This window comes from Schistocerca serialis, chromosome 2 (assembly GCF_023864345.2).
Source record: "Schistocerca serialis cubense isolate TAMUIC-IGC-003099 chromosome 2, iqSchSeri2.2, whole genome shotgun sequence".
NCBI classification, from domain to species: domain Eukaryota; kingdom Metazoa; phylum Arthropoda; class Insecta; order Orthoptera; family Acrididae; genus Schistocerca; species Schistocerca serialis.
Window position 1 is genome coordinate 615702862 of NC_064639.1, and position 16075 is coordinate 615718936.

Consider the following 16075-nt stretch of genomic DNA (forward strand, 5'->3'; position numbering starts at 1 on the left):
AACAGGCACACGATCCAGATCGCAGAGATACTTAGATCGGCTGCCAGGAAGCCATATTCACCGAGTGATGTCTGCACATTCACGGACACAGGAGAGCGATGCTTGGGCTCTTTTAGCCCTAAAATCGGCACCAGCTAGCCCTTCGAAGCTGCAATGGAGTTCAGAAAGCAAAGGAACAGCAATTGCTCGATTAGAAGGGAGGGAATTCGAATATATGGTGCGACAGAAGAGGATTACTATTGGTCGGAACAGTTCGCGAGGCGAGGTCGATGTAAACATGGGACATTCAAGTTTTATTTCTAGAAAACATATAGAGATTTTCTTCGAACATCCGCATTTTTATATGTCCTGCAGTGGGAAGAACGGCGTTTTTGTGGATGGCGTTTTCCAAAGGAAAGGAGCGCCTTCGTTGCAGTTACCTAAAGCGTAAGTAAAGGCATGTGTAAACAACATGGGTTAAAGTGGGGGGTCGTGTCGTGTCTGATGAAAATATTTGTGTAATGTTTCGAAGGACATTGACTGTCTTCAATTTCTGTAACCGGTCGTGTATAACATGTTTTGCTGAAGTTTTGCTGTAATTTGATTTGTTTGTTTATTACAGCTCCTGACATCTTTTGGTAGCTATTTATATCACTGAAGCGAATTGTTGACATCGTGCGTAGGAATTGATTTTCATTGCCGGTTAAACATCAACTATTGGCTATTCCTATTTTTATCTGTATTGCGTTTATATCGCCACCGAATACACACATGGAATATATTTTCAACTGGATTTAAGAAAATTGCTGATGGATTTAGAAAATTGATAAACGGTTGAAATGAATGAAAGAATCCACGTGAAATATCTAAGTTTAACTGTGCATAAGTTCTGCGAAATTACTGACGCTCTTCAAAAGAGAGATAATAACAATTTTTCGCCAAATGTTATTGGCCTTTCAAAAAATCTGCTATGAAAATAAACACAGATTGCAGCTAAGCTTTTTCTTCTGAGATATAAGCCAAAGCCAATAAAATAGTTATACATTTATTTTTCTTCTGTTGTTAATAATATTTACGGTTCAAACGGATCAGTTTTATTTGAAACCTGTTAAATCACCCTTTCCCCTCCTTGCTTTGCATAGTAGTCTTTCCAATTGGTAGACTTAACTTTCATTGTTTCTATCACTTTATTTAGTTTAAAGTAAACAGGTATAACTTATACATTGTTAGGCCTCTATTTCAAAATGTAGTAAGTCCTTAAGTTTTTCCCCACATTGGAATATCCGGAAAAGGTCACCATACACATATTCTTTTGTGATGTACTACGATACAGATCAATACAAATGCCTTGGTAAATAAAATTAAGGAAATACTTTATTGCAAAGTCAGAAATCTAACAAGTCAGGGTAATTCCAGCAGTATATAAATGTGGTCTGTTGTTATGCTATCACTGGGATCATTATTAGTTCCAGTTAAGATTTTATGACCACTGTCACCAGTTTGAAATTACAGAGGCCCCCAAGAAGTCAATTTATGAAGTATACGCATATAAAGTTTTTGAGACCTTTGTAACAATAGTTGTAAACAACCAGGACCATTGTGTAACTGTTGAGTTTTTAACGTGTGATTTATATGGAACATTTGTTGCTCGGGATTTGTTTCTGTGGTGGATCTAAGCTATGTTGAAGTATGAGATTTGACATCTCCTATGTTGTCACATAAGACTGAACTAGTTATTGACAACATGAAGAAAACTTTCTGCTTTATTGTTCCTTACTCAAAACATCTGTGTTGTAACAGTTTTAGGAAGTATTTTATTAAACATTGATGAAATAATAATAATAAAGTAGATGAACTGCTGATTTGTATATCAGAGCATCATCTATATCGTGAAGAAATACTAATTCGCTCTATGGAGGGATACATCTTGTCTAATTTCTATATCAGGATTTTGTTGCAGAGGGGAGGAGTGGCCAGTCATGCCAAATGTAAGGTTTTATTCAAAAGAATTATTTATATTGAAACATTGTAAAGGCCAAATGTTTGGAGGTTAAGCAAGATAGATTGAATTTTCAGTGAAAAAACTTTTAATTATAGGCCTCTACAGGTCTCCCAGTTTAGACTACAAGACTTCTCTCTCCAGGCTTGGCACAGTGCTTGGCTCACTTTTTAAAACAAGGCATAAAATTAATTTTGTGGGGATTTCAATATAAACATTGATTCTCCAGATAACCTTACAACCTGGTGCAGACATTATATTCCAACTAGAGTTCAGGGAAACCACTGTGTGATCATAGACAGTATCGTCATTGGTTGTTCTGTAGTTTAAAGGCACACTGTGAAAAGAATTAGTAATGGCCTGATGGAATAAGAAGCACAGACAGTGCTGAGAGGAATGAAGGCAAAGTCATTCCACGGTAGCAAGAAAAAGATGTACCGGTATGAGTCCTCTTGCGATGCTGTTGTAATTATAAAACAAATTTTGAAGTCCAAATTTGTCGGACCTATGTTGCTTGAGAAGGCAGTTCCTATTAAAAAATTGCAGGCAGATATGCAGTACTAGTAAGCAATCTGTTTAGATAACTAAGAGGATTAGAATGCCGCATAAGAGGAAACAGGAGCTATATTATAGTACGGAGGATAGCCACAGCCCGATTACAGAAATTCACTGCAAGGTATACTGCAAAGTGCTGAAGAATGTCATCGGACATGTTAAAACCGTGCATTATACCAAGAGAATAAAAAGCTCTCTTGAGCAAAATTAGAACTAGACATCAATTGTGAAAAAGACATTGGAGCACCATGTGCATGCTAAACATATTACACCTTTTTTGTGTGAAAGAGAGGCTGTTGATGATTCACCAATGCTGTGAAAAATATGTAATAATCTTCTCTGTTCAGTAGTCAGAAAGTTCAATTGAAATTTAATTGGTATAGGTAAGTATGCAGAACTCTCAAAAGTTGGGGTTCTGAGACAACTACATCACGTATCACAACCGATGGCTAAAGTTTTGTATTGTACTACCCCCACACCTTCCTGAAATCTTGGTTGTGGTTATAGACTGATATGTAACTCAGCACGAGGACTAGGTTAGGTTGGAAGGTGACAATTTGTTTGTGAGCTGGCAAAGCCAGTGAATCTCAAAGCAGAAAATCTGGTTTTGGTAAGAACTTGACCAGTAGAAAAGCATATTGTTTACATCCCCAATGTGTTGAAAAACACAAGGAGGTGGGAGGGTTCAGTACATAACTTTTGCCAAATCAATTATTACATCTGTTAAAAGACATCTCATTGTAAATCCACTTGCATTTCATATTGAACACCCCCTCCCCCTCTGCATTTTCCAATATTGTGCAAACATGAACACTAGATTTTGCCAGTGGGTGATTTGTTACCACAAACAGAGTGCTTTCCCATTCATTGGCTTCACCAACTCTCAACCAAATGTGTTACCTTCCAACCTAATCTAGACCTTGGGTTGTGCTACAGATCAGTCTGTCATCACAACAAAGATTTCAGGGGCTGGTCTAATACCACACTTTAACCCATTAAAATATTTAATTGAAGACTACATGCCAGACTACTGATCTGGCAACTAAATATTTTAAATGGAGCTCATGGCATACAGTAAGATCTTTTTAACAAATACAGTACTTACAGGCTGTGGAGCACCAAGTATGTAACTACTGTGGGTATGATGAAACTTCAAGTAGGATCACAGAGATTAGTGCACTGATTACTTACTGTGTAGTGTGTCTTTTGGGAGAGTCAGTTTCATGATGAACTGACACTCTCATTAGTAAAACAACTTTATAAAAAGGGTGAAAGAGGTATTGTAGAGATTAGTGGACTGATTACTTACTGTGTAATGTGTCTTTTGGGAGAGTAAGTTTCATGATGAACTGACACTCTCATTAGTAAAACAACTTTATAAAAAGGGTGAAAGAGGTATTGTAGATAATTAGTGACCAATTTCCTTGCTATCAGTAGCTATTTTCAAAATTGTTTGAGAAAGCAGTTTATATGAGAGTACTGGTACATCCCGGTACACACAATTTACTGTCAGGCTTGCAATTGGGTTTCAGTAACGGAGTATCCACAGGAAGTCCAATTTGTTGTTTTGTATATGAGGCACTATCAGGACTAAGCAAAGTATTGGGAGCAGTAGGTATTTTCTTTGATTGTGTGGTCCATGCAATACTTTTGAGTAAGTTGGGACTTTATGAGATTGTGTAAAAAGCCCAACAACACCACTCCATATCGGGGAAGTAGGAAGCAGAAGGTTGTCCTCCAGTGTCAACAAACAAGAAAGAGGTCTGAATGTGACTAGGGTAATGTGAAGTGGATGTTGCCACAGGGTTCTCTTCTGGGCCTGTAGCTTTTCTTGGTGTATATCAGTGATCTGCCAGTCAACATTACAGATGTCTCAAAAATGTTTCTCTTTGCAGGTGATACAAATGTTGGTGTGAAAGATGTGAAATGTAATATTAATTATGTTGGTAATGAGTTACCTGTAGTATCAGAACATTGCTTTCAAGGGACATATTAACATTTACATGCAACAAAAGACTGTGCATATAGTTTCTGACATCAACGCTTGCAAAAGATGAATTTTATTGTCCAAAGGTGGTCAGTCAGAGAGCAGGTTTCCTTTTCAATTGAGCTTCCTCCTCAACTATAAAAGAAATGTGATAAACTCTTAAGGATTCATATCAAAGTTGAAAAGCTGCCTTGTAGCACACTACTTTCATTCTGTACAGGAGTTCCTGGAATGTGTTATTTATGTATGCACTGTCTCGTGTTTGATTAATTCTGCAATTCATTTGCTTATAAATTTTTAAGTCGGCTTTCTGTAAACTGTGTATTTATTTATTTCATGACCAAGTAGCTTCTACGAAAGCTGATAAATAAATAATAACAACAGACTTATAAACAGTTGGAATTCTGTAGCAGAAATTCAATTGAGACAGTGTGAAAGTGCCCTCCCTCCCTCCTTGACCTCCCCCTCCTGTTCCCCCTGCCCTAATCTCTGTTCAAAATCTTGGATTTGGTAACAGATTGATATATAGTGTAGCCTGAGATGTAGATTAGATAGGAGAGTGGCTACTTGGCTTTCATGTTAGCTAAACCAACAGATTACAGTGTGAAATAGCTGTGGTAACAGATTGCTCTATAGTGTAGCCCAGTGTTTGCATTCATGCCATACTTAATGCACTATTTGTTATGAAATCTAAAACTGCAACATATATTTAGAAAAAAGGTGTATTAGATAACAGGCAGACTTCTGATGAAAATTTTGATGCATATTATTTACATTTATTGTGCATAAACCACAAAAAATACAAGAAGGTTACTATGTGCCTTTTAATCAATTCAGTTCATGTGGTAAGTTTCTTCCTCTTGTTGCCCTGCTGTGTGTAATCAGATCTTCTGTCTTGTTGACACTGTAATTTTATTGTGAGTGACATTCATAGCACCCTGGTGTTGAACATTAAAAACACCTATTGTTCTTACGGGTGTGTGATGTTGATTATAATGAACTATGCTTTAGTGATTTTCCTCGTGCAGGAACAATAGGCATAAATATGAAAGGGAGCATAGGTACCCCAACTTATACCATGATTAGAACATTGTGCACACATTTATATCAACATTTTCCATAAATTTAAATTTGTGGTAGCGCTTTCTGTTTTTGTATATCCTAGAAATCTTCAGTTCAAACCCACAGATAATTTTGTTGGCTGTCCTGTTTCAAATCTGCTAAACAGTACATATATTTGTATATTCCAAGCATCTAATTGATAATAAAGCCAAGATTTATTAATGGAATACTATTTTGCATAGCAAGTTGTACAGAACTGCTTTTTGTGAGCGTTTCTTTCTGTTACATGCTACAGTGTGTCATCCATTGCTCTACGAAAGAATACGGAACTTACAAAGAACTAAGCTTGCTAAGTTGAATATGATCTTGTAAATTGTATCAATTGCTTTTAAGAAGTTCCATCTTTGTGGTGGTATGAGCCATGTCAGTTTCCTGGGTCTAATTTCTGAACTGCAACAACATTCTCATCAGTGAGTAAAGCAGTTAAGTCAGCCAGAGTAGGGATTACACTTGATGTTGAGGTATCCCTCATAAACTCTGAATCATCTGGAGTGATAGGCAGTGACTATATAAATTATGTTATCTCTGATAAAAAATATTTATTTTCCAAAACTACAATTTGTTAAATAGGTTTGAAAGCGCAATTTATCAGTTTTGATTATTCATTCAAATGTTGGATTACATTACATTTGTTTGAAGATGCAATTCTGCTTAGTTACACAAAGATGGGTTTATGGAGGTTATCAAGTGCTGTAGTTTTCATCTATAATTTGTGCTGTTGTTAGTGATGTTGGAATATTAGTATATTAAAAAGATGCCTCAAGGTTGTGGAAAGTACATATGATAATTGCCAGGACTTGGTTTTATTTCAGGACTGTCTGTTGTGAATAATATACTCAGCAGTTTTGAATGAATGTTTAAGTGTGCTCTTTTGTATGTACAGTTGAAAGTTAAGCACAAGTACAAGAAAAGCATGTTCTGATTTGTTTGTTAGTGTCAGTGCATTTTTGCCTTTATATAGTTATTTGTATCTCACACGACTGATGTTGTTGTAGTCTATTACCTATGAAAGCGTAATCGCTTATCTAGTATAAAAACTGAGAGGTGTGGTTAGTAATAATTTTTTCTGGGCAATCTATTTAAGGCTGTTCCAGTCACGTATTTCCTTGGTTTATTGGTGTTGGGACAGTATCCTCACATCATAAGCATTTTAAAAAGAAAAAATTGTTTTTCTATGCAATGTAGGTTGTCCACAGGAAACGTCCTCAATTTGAAAATGCAATAATAATAATAATAATAATAATAGTAGTAGTAGTAATAAAAACTACCAACAACCACCACAACACTATGAGGCATTGATATTCACAGTTTGTTGCATCATATAATAACTCAGAGTTTTGTACAAAAAATTAAAACACTTCTATATAGGCTTCTTTCATGAACCTTCAAATGTCTGAATGGTGCTGTTATCCCAACCTATGTGTGCATAAACATGTCTGGGGTGACAGAGGCTGTTGACCCTAAAATATCCTTCACATGATTACACAGGAAGAAATCCATAGGTACTATGTCCAGAGATAGTTGCAGTCATATGGTTGGTCCATCACGTCCTATTCATGTTCAGTCCAGGAAATCTCAAACAGATCAACTCTGGTGTGGTGCTGCATCATCTTACTGGAAGATCACATTTGGTTGAAGGGGAAGAAACTGAGGGGCAGAAAATTGCTCAAGCTTGTCCATATATACGGTTCCTGTTACTGTTTCCTCAGTGAAGAAAAATAGTCCAACTATGTTTCAACAACACATACCACGCATTGACCTTTTAGCTGTCTCTAACATGTTGGCAAAAATTGAGGGTTTTGTGAATCCCAGGTGTGAATGCTGTACCAGTTAACCTTTCCACATGTGTGGAAGATTGGTTTGTCAGAGAAAATGACATTTCCGAAATAGCTGCGGTTGTGTGCAATATGCTCCAACATATGTGATGAAGCTCCAAGTCATTTTACCTAAATGCTTGCACTAATTTAACTCTGTAAACATGCAAACGAAGTTGTTTATGTGGTGATTTTGAATTGGTGAGTGAGGGATGTTTGGCTTTTGTGATGCTCACTGAACTGACTTTGATGGGCTTCGTTAGAAGGTCTCTCTGTGCTCCTGTACAGTTTCATTAGATGTGCACTTTGAGCCAGAAAGTGACTGTTTATCAAACTCCCAGGGGCTAGGAACTTGTGATATCAAGCCTTAACTGTCTCAATTGTGGCTCTTTTGCAAATGACTTTGGGAGTTTTTGTGGACATCAATGGGGGACACCGAACAATAGGAATTGTTTAGAAAATAATCTACACAAAACTTTTTGGTTTGCTTTATGTGATGCTCCAGACTGTCTCATAGTTTGCATTTGGAAATTGAGGTGGTTTTGTGTGGACACCCTGTATGTTCCTCGTTGTCCTGAGGAACACTGCCATCCTTGTACTACTGAGGTCGGGCTACTACCAGCTGTGCATCATCGTAGTTATTTCTTTATTCTCTATATCAGGAACAACATTACAGAATGTGTCATGAGGGAAGAAATTTACAAGCCTGATATCAGAAGTGGGACAACATTTTTGGCTTTCAGACAACCAATTTTACAATATGAGAGATATCTATGACATGCAGAATATTGGCTGTACTTATTTAATTGCTTTTACTGTTCTTTAGTGTGTAGACATAGCCTATTTAGTGATAAATGGATAATAAAATTCTTGATTTAAATTCCTTTAAAAGCAAATAAGGATTCATAAATTTCGTCTTCTTTTTTTCTAGTAATACATTTTTTGTGCCACAGTGACATGCTATTAGTTTTCTAACTGGGTGATATTATTTACAGGTGTACTTTCCGGTTTCCAAGCACAAATATAAGGTTGTTTTTCCAGTCGCTTGTTGATGAAGCAGATCCTCCAGTAGCTGTACGGCAACTGTCTCCAACAAAACCACGTGCTCCCCTACCACCACTTAGAATAAATATACCAGATCCGGATGCAAGTTTCAGCAGCCCATTCCCTTCTCCAACAGGCACTATTAGGTGAGAATGAGAACATTAGTAAGACTAGTTGCAGCTTGGTTTTCCCTTTTTGTCACTAATTTTTACCTTTAATGTTTTAACAAACCAAATGTTAAATTAAGTTGTACAGACTTGCATAAACAGTGACAATTCATTTCATACAAACTGATTTTGTTGTTAATATTGTGATATTTAAGTATTTGCTGGTGTCTGTTGTCTTTGTATGGCTTTAAGATACATTCCTGTTGATACCATCTCCTGTTTCACTTATAATTATTTCTTTCTAGTGTGATTTACATTCTCAGTTATAGAGCCTCAAAAATAATTTCTCAGAACAGACGTGATTCGTTTGTGATGGATGAAGATGTTGCTCTGCCTGTAGCAGATTCAAGGAAATCTTCAATGTTCCTTATAATTTTTCAGTATTTTGCAGCAGTGTAAAGTGCTTGCTTAGACCCAAAATTGTGTCTGTTGTTACAAACTGGTGTCAAATAATATAAAATATTTTGTTTTGTACCAGGTTTGTGCATCCACAACCTACTTTCCTCCTATACCCCCATACACCATCACTCCCCTTTCTTAATGATAGATCAGTGATCGTTAAAATAGGCAGCAAAACACGTTATTGTCAGCTCCTTGTAATGTACTTTAATTGTAGAATTGCTAAGAGTTATCTACTGTTAATGGTTTGCCTTCAAAGAGGGAAAGGGTTCAGCTGTAGCTGATCATACCACATTGGCAAACCTATGTCCCTCACCTCTCTTGACTAACTTGAAAAAACTGTATGTTCAAAAATCAGTGATCTCATTCACCAGTGCAAGTTCTTTGCTTACAGTCTACATGGAGAAAGCAATAGGAATTTTACTTAGCTGCTGAGTTCAGGTGGCAAAGTGATTAAGGTACTGGACTCTTAATCAGGAAGTATGTGGGTCATATCTTCATCTGGCTGTCCAGATTTAGATGTTATGTAGTTTCTGTCAATGGATTCAAGTGAATTCTGGGATGGTTCGTTTTGTACAGAACATTGGATGTTAAACCATAACTCCCTTCCTCCTCTCCTACCCCCCCCCCCCCAAACTTTTATTTGGTATAAAAAGCTGTTGGGTAAAAAACAATCTTTTTTGTAGATATTTACATCAAAGAGGAAGAAAATATTAGAATTCTTGGATAAAAATTTAATGTGCAATACTTTTTGTATTTTCTGTGCCCTTATTCTTGCAAGCAGCTGTGGTTTTCTCCTCTAATCTCTGTGTATTGGTTCGAGGAGTTGCTTACAGCCTAGCCTCCCATATAAAAAATACAAACCACTTCCTGCACCTACTCTGGGCATGCCCACCCAGTTAGCCTTTGAAGTTAATGCCTCCCAGAGAAAGTTAAGGTCACGGTGAACAGGTGTGATAAGACACTGTATGTGCCATTACCTGTGAGGAGCTTTGATGTTTATGCTTTGGGCGTATGTCATCTCAATGCACGGCAGACCCAAAATATGGCATCTGTGAACAATCAGTCTATGAAAGTTGTCATTGTGAACATCCATCTTTGTGTGTCAACTGTATGGAACATCACCCTCCACATTAGTCAGTGTCAAGAAAGAACAGGAGATCCAGTCCAGGAATACAAATCTATTGACTGCATGCCATATTCTGAGTATTCTGAGGCACAGACCTCCCCCACACACACTATACCTTCCTCAAACCAGATCTCCATAACTCTTGTCTCATGTGGTTCTCATGGTACCTTCTTTGGGGCGTTTCCTGCTCCCAGCCGGAGAAGCATTCTCCTTCTTCAGCACCTTATGGTGACAGGACTTCCTCTCAGGATCCTTGTCCCTGGCAACCCCCTGAACAGAGGTCTGATGCCAGACACTGTCTGAAGGAGCCATGGCTTGAAGGTCCCAGGGCTGTCCTCTCTTCATTCTCACTGTGCTCAATGCAGGTAGCCCCTTGAATGAACCTTGTCTACCAAATGTTAAGAAGAAAAAGAGGAGGAAGAATAAGAATTGGGACAAGGCTCCTGCTGTGCCACTGGATGCACCAAATCCCCCCCCACGCAGTCAGACTCTTGAGCCAATGTTCATGGAAGTGGTGCTATCCCCAGGGGTGACAGGCAGTGGTCCTGTGGCATGACCCCTTCACACCTAACCTGGCCACCAATCACATGACCATCCAGTAGAATTGCAGTGAGTACTACTGTCATCTGCCGGAACTACAACACATTATTTCCCTTCCTCTGCAGTTTTCATTGGTCTCCGAGAAACACACTTCACTGATGACCATTCTCCAACACTCCATGGTTATCATGTGTTCTGTCATAATGTTGTGGTGTGGGTGCAAACAATCTCAGCAATTATCGTTTACAATGTTTACCTACCTTCAGCCAGGCCACTTTTTTTGTTGAATTGACCATATTAATCGACAGTATGCCCTCCTTTTCTCCTTATTGTGGGCTTATACACACACTGCCCCCTGTGGGGGACTAACACTTTGTCTGGTAGGGGTCTTCTAATTGACCAGCTTCTCACAGACCATGATCTGTGCATACTGAGTGACGGTTCTCCGTCCCACTTCAATACCGCCTGTGGCGACTATTCAGCTATCAGTCAAACAGTCTCAACCCCCAATCTTATGGCTTCTCTACATTGGACACTGTGCAATGACCTTTATGACTATGATCACTTTCCAGTGATCCTTTGATTTCCTTGACATACTGAGATTGTGCAAGGTGGTGATCCACGCTGCTGGAACTGCTCTTCCCCTTTGTACAGGTCTGCCCTCACCTCCCAGTGCTGTGGTGGACCAAAGATATTGCAATAGTTATTCAAGATAGCCGACAAGCCCTGCAACGATTCAAATGACATCCTTCACAGAGTAACTTTATCGCTTTTAAGCGACTTTGTGCTATGGCTCACTATCTAATCAATAACAGTAAGATGGGGTGCTGGGGTTGCTATGTCTCCTCTGTGGGTATGCCTCTTCATCTCAGGTGTGGGTCAAACTCCATGGTCTTGTGGGTGGTCAGTGATCAGTAGCTGTTCGAGGTCTTGTTGTACAGCATGGTTTTTGTACCAATTCCTTGGTTCTTGTAGAACGCCTTGCAACCCACTTTGCAACAGCATTGGCATCTTCTACCTGTCCAGCTACTTTCTACTGCAGAAGTGGCAAGTTGAAAACGTCCCCTTATGTTTCGCTCCCCACCAAGCTGACTCCTACAGTGAACCCTTCACTGACTGGGAATTACTTCAGGCTCTTGCCTCATCACATGACTCAGTCCCAGGTCCTGATTAAATTCACAATCAGATAATCCCACATCTCAGTGTTTTCCAAAGGCAACATCTCCTCAGAGTGTTCAACCATATGTGGCTTCAAAGTGCCTTCCTCTCGCAATGGGAAGATAGTGTAGTTGTTTCAGTCCTCAAGACAAGCAAGAATCAAATGTCTCTCAACAGTTACCGGGCAATTACCCTGGCTTGTACCCTTATCAGTGTGGTTTTAGGAAGAGACGATTCTCAACTGACACTCTGCTTAGGTTGGAAGTAGCATTCCGACAGTCTCTTTCTAAATGCCAACATCTAAGTTTAGTCTTTATTGTCCTGCATAAGGAACACAACATGGCTTGGAGTCATCACATTTCATTTATCCTCCACGCTGGGGCACCCTACTGATTTTTATTTGTCAGTTTGTATCCATGTGGTTGTCCCAGGTTCAAATCGGCACTTCATTCAGCTCCACACAAGTCTAAGAGAATGGCATTTCATAGGGCTCAGTGTTGAGTGTCATTCTCTTCCTCGTTGCCATCAGTGGGCTAGTGACCTCTGATGGGCCACCCTTGCATTGTATGTTGATGATTTTTGCACTTGGTACAGATCCTACTCAGCAGCTTCTGCTGAACATCAGCAGCAAGGTGCCATCTGGTGGACCTCTGCAAAGGCTCTTTCCCGTGCTGTCCAATTCTTTCCTCCAAAAACGAGGGTCATGCGTTGCTGCCATTGCACTACCTTCCTTGCCAACCCAGAACCCTACTTTGGTATCCAGCATGTGGCCATTGTAGCACAGTCCTGTTTCTTGGGCCTCTTTTTTAATAAAAAGCTGACATAGCTGCCCCATATTCACCATTTGAAGACTAAATGCATGCAGAAGCGTAATGCTGTCTGCTTTCTCACCCACACATTTTGGGGTGCATCACGTGCTGCTCTTACCTGTGTACATGGCCCCGGTTTCATCCTGACTGGATTATGGTGGTCAGGTTTACGGTTTGGTGGCTCCTTCAGCTTTGACACTGTTAGACCCAGTCCACCATCATGGCATGCATCTGGCCACTGGTACCTTTCAGGTTAGTCCCATTGACAGTCTCCTTGCCAAAGTGGGGATCTTTGGTGGTCATATTCGACAGTACCAGCTCGTGGTCTGCTATGCAGTCACCATTCAACAGTTCCTGGATATTCCCACATGTCCTATCGTCTTTGCATGTGAGTGGTGGTGTCCTCCTGACATCAGCCCTTGGGCGGGAATGCCAAGATATCTGTTTCCCCTCTCTGGACTGTGCTCCCCGTGCGGAAATCACGCACTCCCCCTTGAATGTTGCCCAGGCCACAGAATAGGGCTGATATCTTGCAAGGACCTAAAATCTCGGTCACCCCATGTCCTTTTGGCGTCTGTTATGTGCAGTTCTTAAAGAGTTCCAGTGTGCCTCCATCTTTTACACCGATCACTCAAAAACTGTGTATCAGATAGGATATGCTTTTGTATCTCCTACTGGTATGGAACACCACTCACTGCTGGGAACGTGTAGTGTGTTTACAGCAGTGCTGACAGCCAGTAACAGAGTCCTCCATTTTATCAGAAGGGACTCCCTTGACTGTGTTTTATTATGTGCAGACTCAGTGAGCAGTCTCCAGGTTATTAACTGATGCTGCTTTGCCACTCTTTGGTTTCTGCCATTCAAGACCTTCTCATTGATCATTGTAATGCTGCCTGCTCAGTTATCTCTCTCTGGGTTGCAAGTCATGGGTATCCTGGGGAATGAACTAGCTGACTGTTTGTCTACAGGAGCTCTTACTCTCTTCCCGGTCGCTTTGTCAGTCCCAGGTGCAGAATCGCCCCATCTAATAAACTCCGCACAATCAAGCAAACTATTGGAACATGGCACTCTTCCTTCTGCTTCTCCGGGAAGGAATCCACAGTCCTATGTCATCTCTGCATTGGTCATATCAGGTTGTAGTAGGGAAGGTGAATGGTCAAGTTAGGTTTATTGAGAAAATTTTGGGGACATGTGGTTCACCTGTAAAGGAGACCACATATAGGACACTAGTATGACCAATTCTTGAGTGCTGCTAGAGTGTTTGGGATCCACACCAGGCCGAATTACAGGAAGACATCAAAGCAATTCATAGATGGGCTGCTAGATTTGTTACTGGTAGGTCTGAACAACATACAAGTGTTACAGAGATGCTTCGTGAACTCAAATGGGAATCTATGTGAGGAAGAAGACATTCTTTTTGAGGAACACTATTTAGAAAATTTAGAGAACCGGCATTTGAAGCCGACTGCAGAGCAATTGTGCTGTCTCCAACGTACATTTCATATAAGGACCAAGAAGATAAGATATGAGAAATTTGGGCTTGTATGGAGACATATGAATAATCGTTTTTCTCTCCCTCTATTTGCGACTGGAACAGGAAAGAAAATGGCGAGTAGTGGTACAGGGTACCCTCCACTATACATCATACAGTGGCTTGCTGATTATTTGTGTAGCTGTAGGACCCATAGTTTTATTTTGTGTTACAAGCCGCCTCCACATTATGGTTATTGAGCCCAACAGACAGTAGCTCATATCGTGGTGGAATGCCCCTCCTTTTGGTCCTCCATGCTAAGTATGGAGTTCTGGATTCATTCTCTGTCATTTTAGTTCATTGGATAGTTGACTTTGTTCTCAGTTTCTTCAGTGAAAGGGGTTTTTATTCTCAGTTGTAAAGTTCTAATCTACCTATGGAGCAGGGGCAGGATGGTCAGCGAAGGGGCTTCTCTCGCTGTATGCTAGGTCTTGGGGTTCCCCGATCCTACCTTCTTGACCAGACCACTCTTTCATCCTTCTTATACACTGTTTTAATTGCTTTTAGATTCTGTTTGCCTTGTTTCTGCTGCGCCATGTTTCCTGTTCTAGGTGGCACACAACGTTATATAGTGGGTGTGGGACAGCTATGGGTGGGGCGTTTCACATCGCGTGCGGAGCCCATTTGCTGACTTCTCTGTTCCCTTCATCTTACTTTTATTATTCACTGTAAAAGATGTCCATTACATTTCTAGCCTTCTTACGTTAACTGTTATGAATCTTCATACTAGATCAGAAAACATTTTTGGTGGATGTCTCTACTTCTGGATGATCCACTCTTTGATTGAGAGACTGATGACCTTGTTGTTCAGGCTCTTACAGACCATCTCCCTCCCCCCTCCCCATTCAACCAACCAACTGTCTGCACTCATCACTATTGGTGACATCTCCTTATACCTCTCAGGGGCTCATTCATTTGCTGAGTATGATCTTGGCAATCCCAGGGTTCCTGAGCTAGGGACTGGTAAGCGCCACCAGCTTTCTGTCGCCGTAAGCTTTGGACATGCTTCAGCAACCACTGTGTGGTGCAGCGGTGGAATGTTGTGTGTTTTGGGGAATGGGGCCTTGGCTTCACCACCTGGGCCACGAGGAAGATACACACCTCTTAAAAACAACCTTAACCTCAAGGTGTGCTAAGTGCTGATAACGTGAATGGCTCTTGTGGTAAAACAGTCTTTAGTGGGCAAACTCTGGGGCACCTGCCACCCTACAGTTGTATAAGGCTTGCTCAGGCATGCAGGGCTCTGCCTCGTTTGATGGTTGTTTCCCTAGGGTCTCGTGGGATCCCTATGGAATGGTCTCATCAAACTACTACTCCTGAAGGGATGGGTGTCTCATCAAAGAGGACTCGGTTGATCAGTCCTACTGAAAAGAAGTCTCAGAATCATAGTAACAGGGCATTAGTGTGCCATAACACTTTCATTGTAATCAAGCAAACAGGGGGAGCCTTTGAGAAGGTCTTCCTATTTATATTCACTGGACATTGGAGGGTATTGCTGGATCTCTAAAAAGTGTCAAATGACTTTGTAATGCAGGCAACGGCCTTGCCGCAGTGGATACACTGGTTCCCGTCAGAACACTGAAGTTAAGTGCTATTGGGCGTGGCCGACACTTGTATGGGTGACCTTCCGAGCCACCATGCGCTGTTGCCATTTTTCGGGGTGCACTCTGCCTCGTGATGCCAATTGAGGAACTACTTGACCGAATAGTAGTGGCCCCGGTCGCAGAAAACCATCATAATGACCAGGAGAGGGGTGTGCTGACCACATGCCCCTCCTATCCGCATCCTCAAATGAGGATGACATGGCGGTCGGATGGTCCCAGTGGGCCACTTGTGGCCTGA

The 16075-nt window shown here is 40.6% G+C and overlaps 1 protein-coding gene across 4 annotated transcripts in view; it reads left to right on the plus strand.

The window, feature by feature from the left end:
• The first annotated feature begins 29 nt into the window (after nt 1-29).
• LOC126457666 (forkhead box protein K2) overlaps nt 30-16075 on the plus strand; it is a 109901-nt gene continuing 93855 nt past the window's right edge. For all 4 annotated transcript variants that reach the window (XR_007585499.1, XR_007585498.1, XR_007585500.1 and 1 more), the window contains exons 1-2: nt 30-426; nt 8452-8646. Coding sequence is in view for 1 of the 4 variants with exons in the window: in XM_050094164.1 (XP_049950121.1) it covers nt 68-426; nt 8452-8646 (554 nt within the window). In the remaining 3 variants the exon portion in view is untranslated. The remainder of the gene's footprint in view (nt 427-8451; nt 8647-16075) is intronic.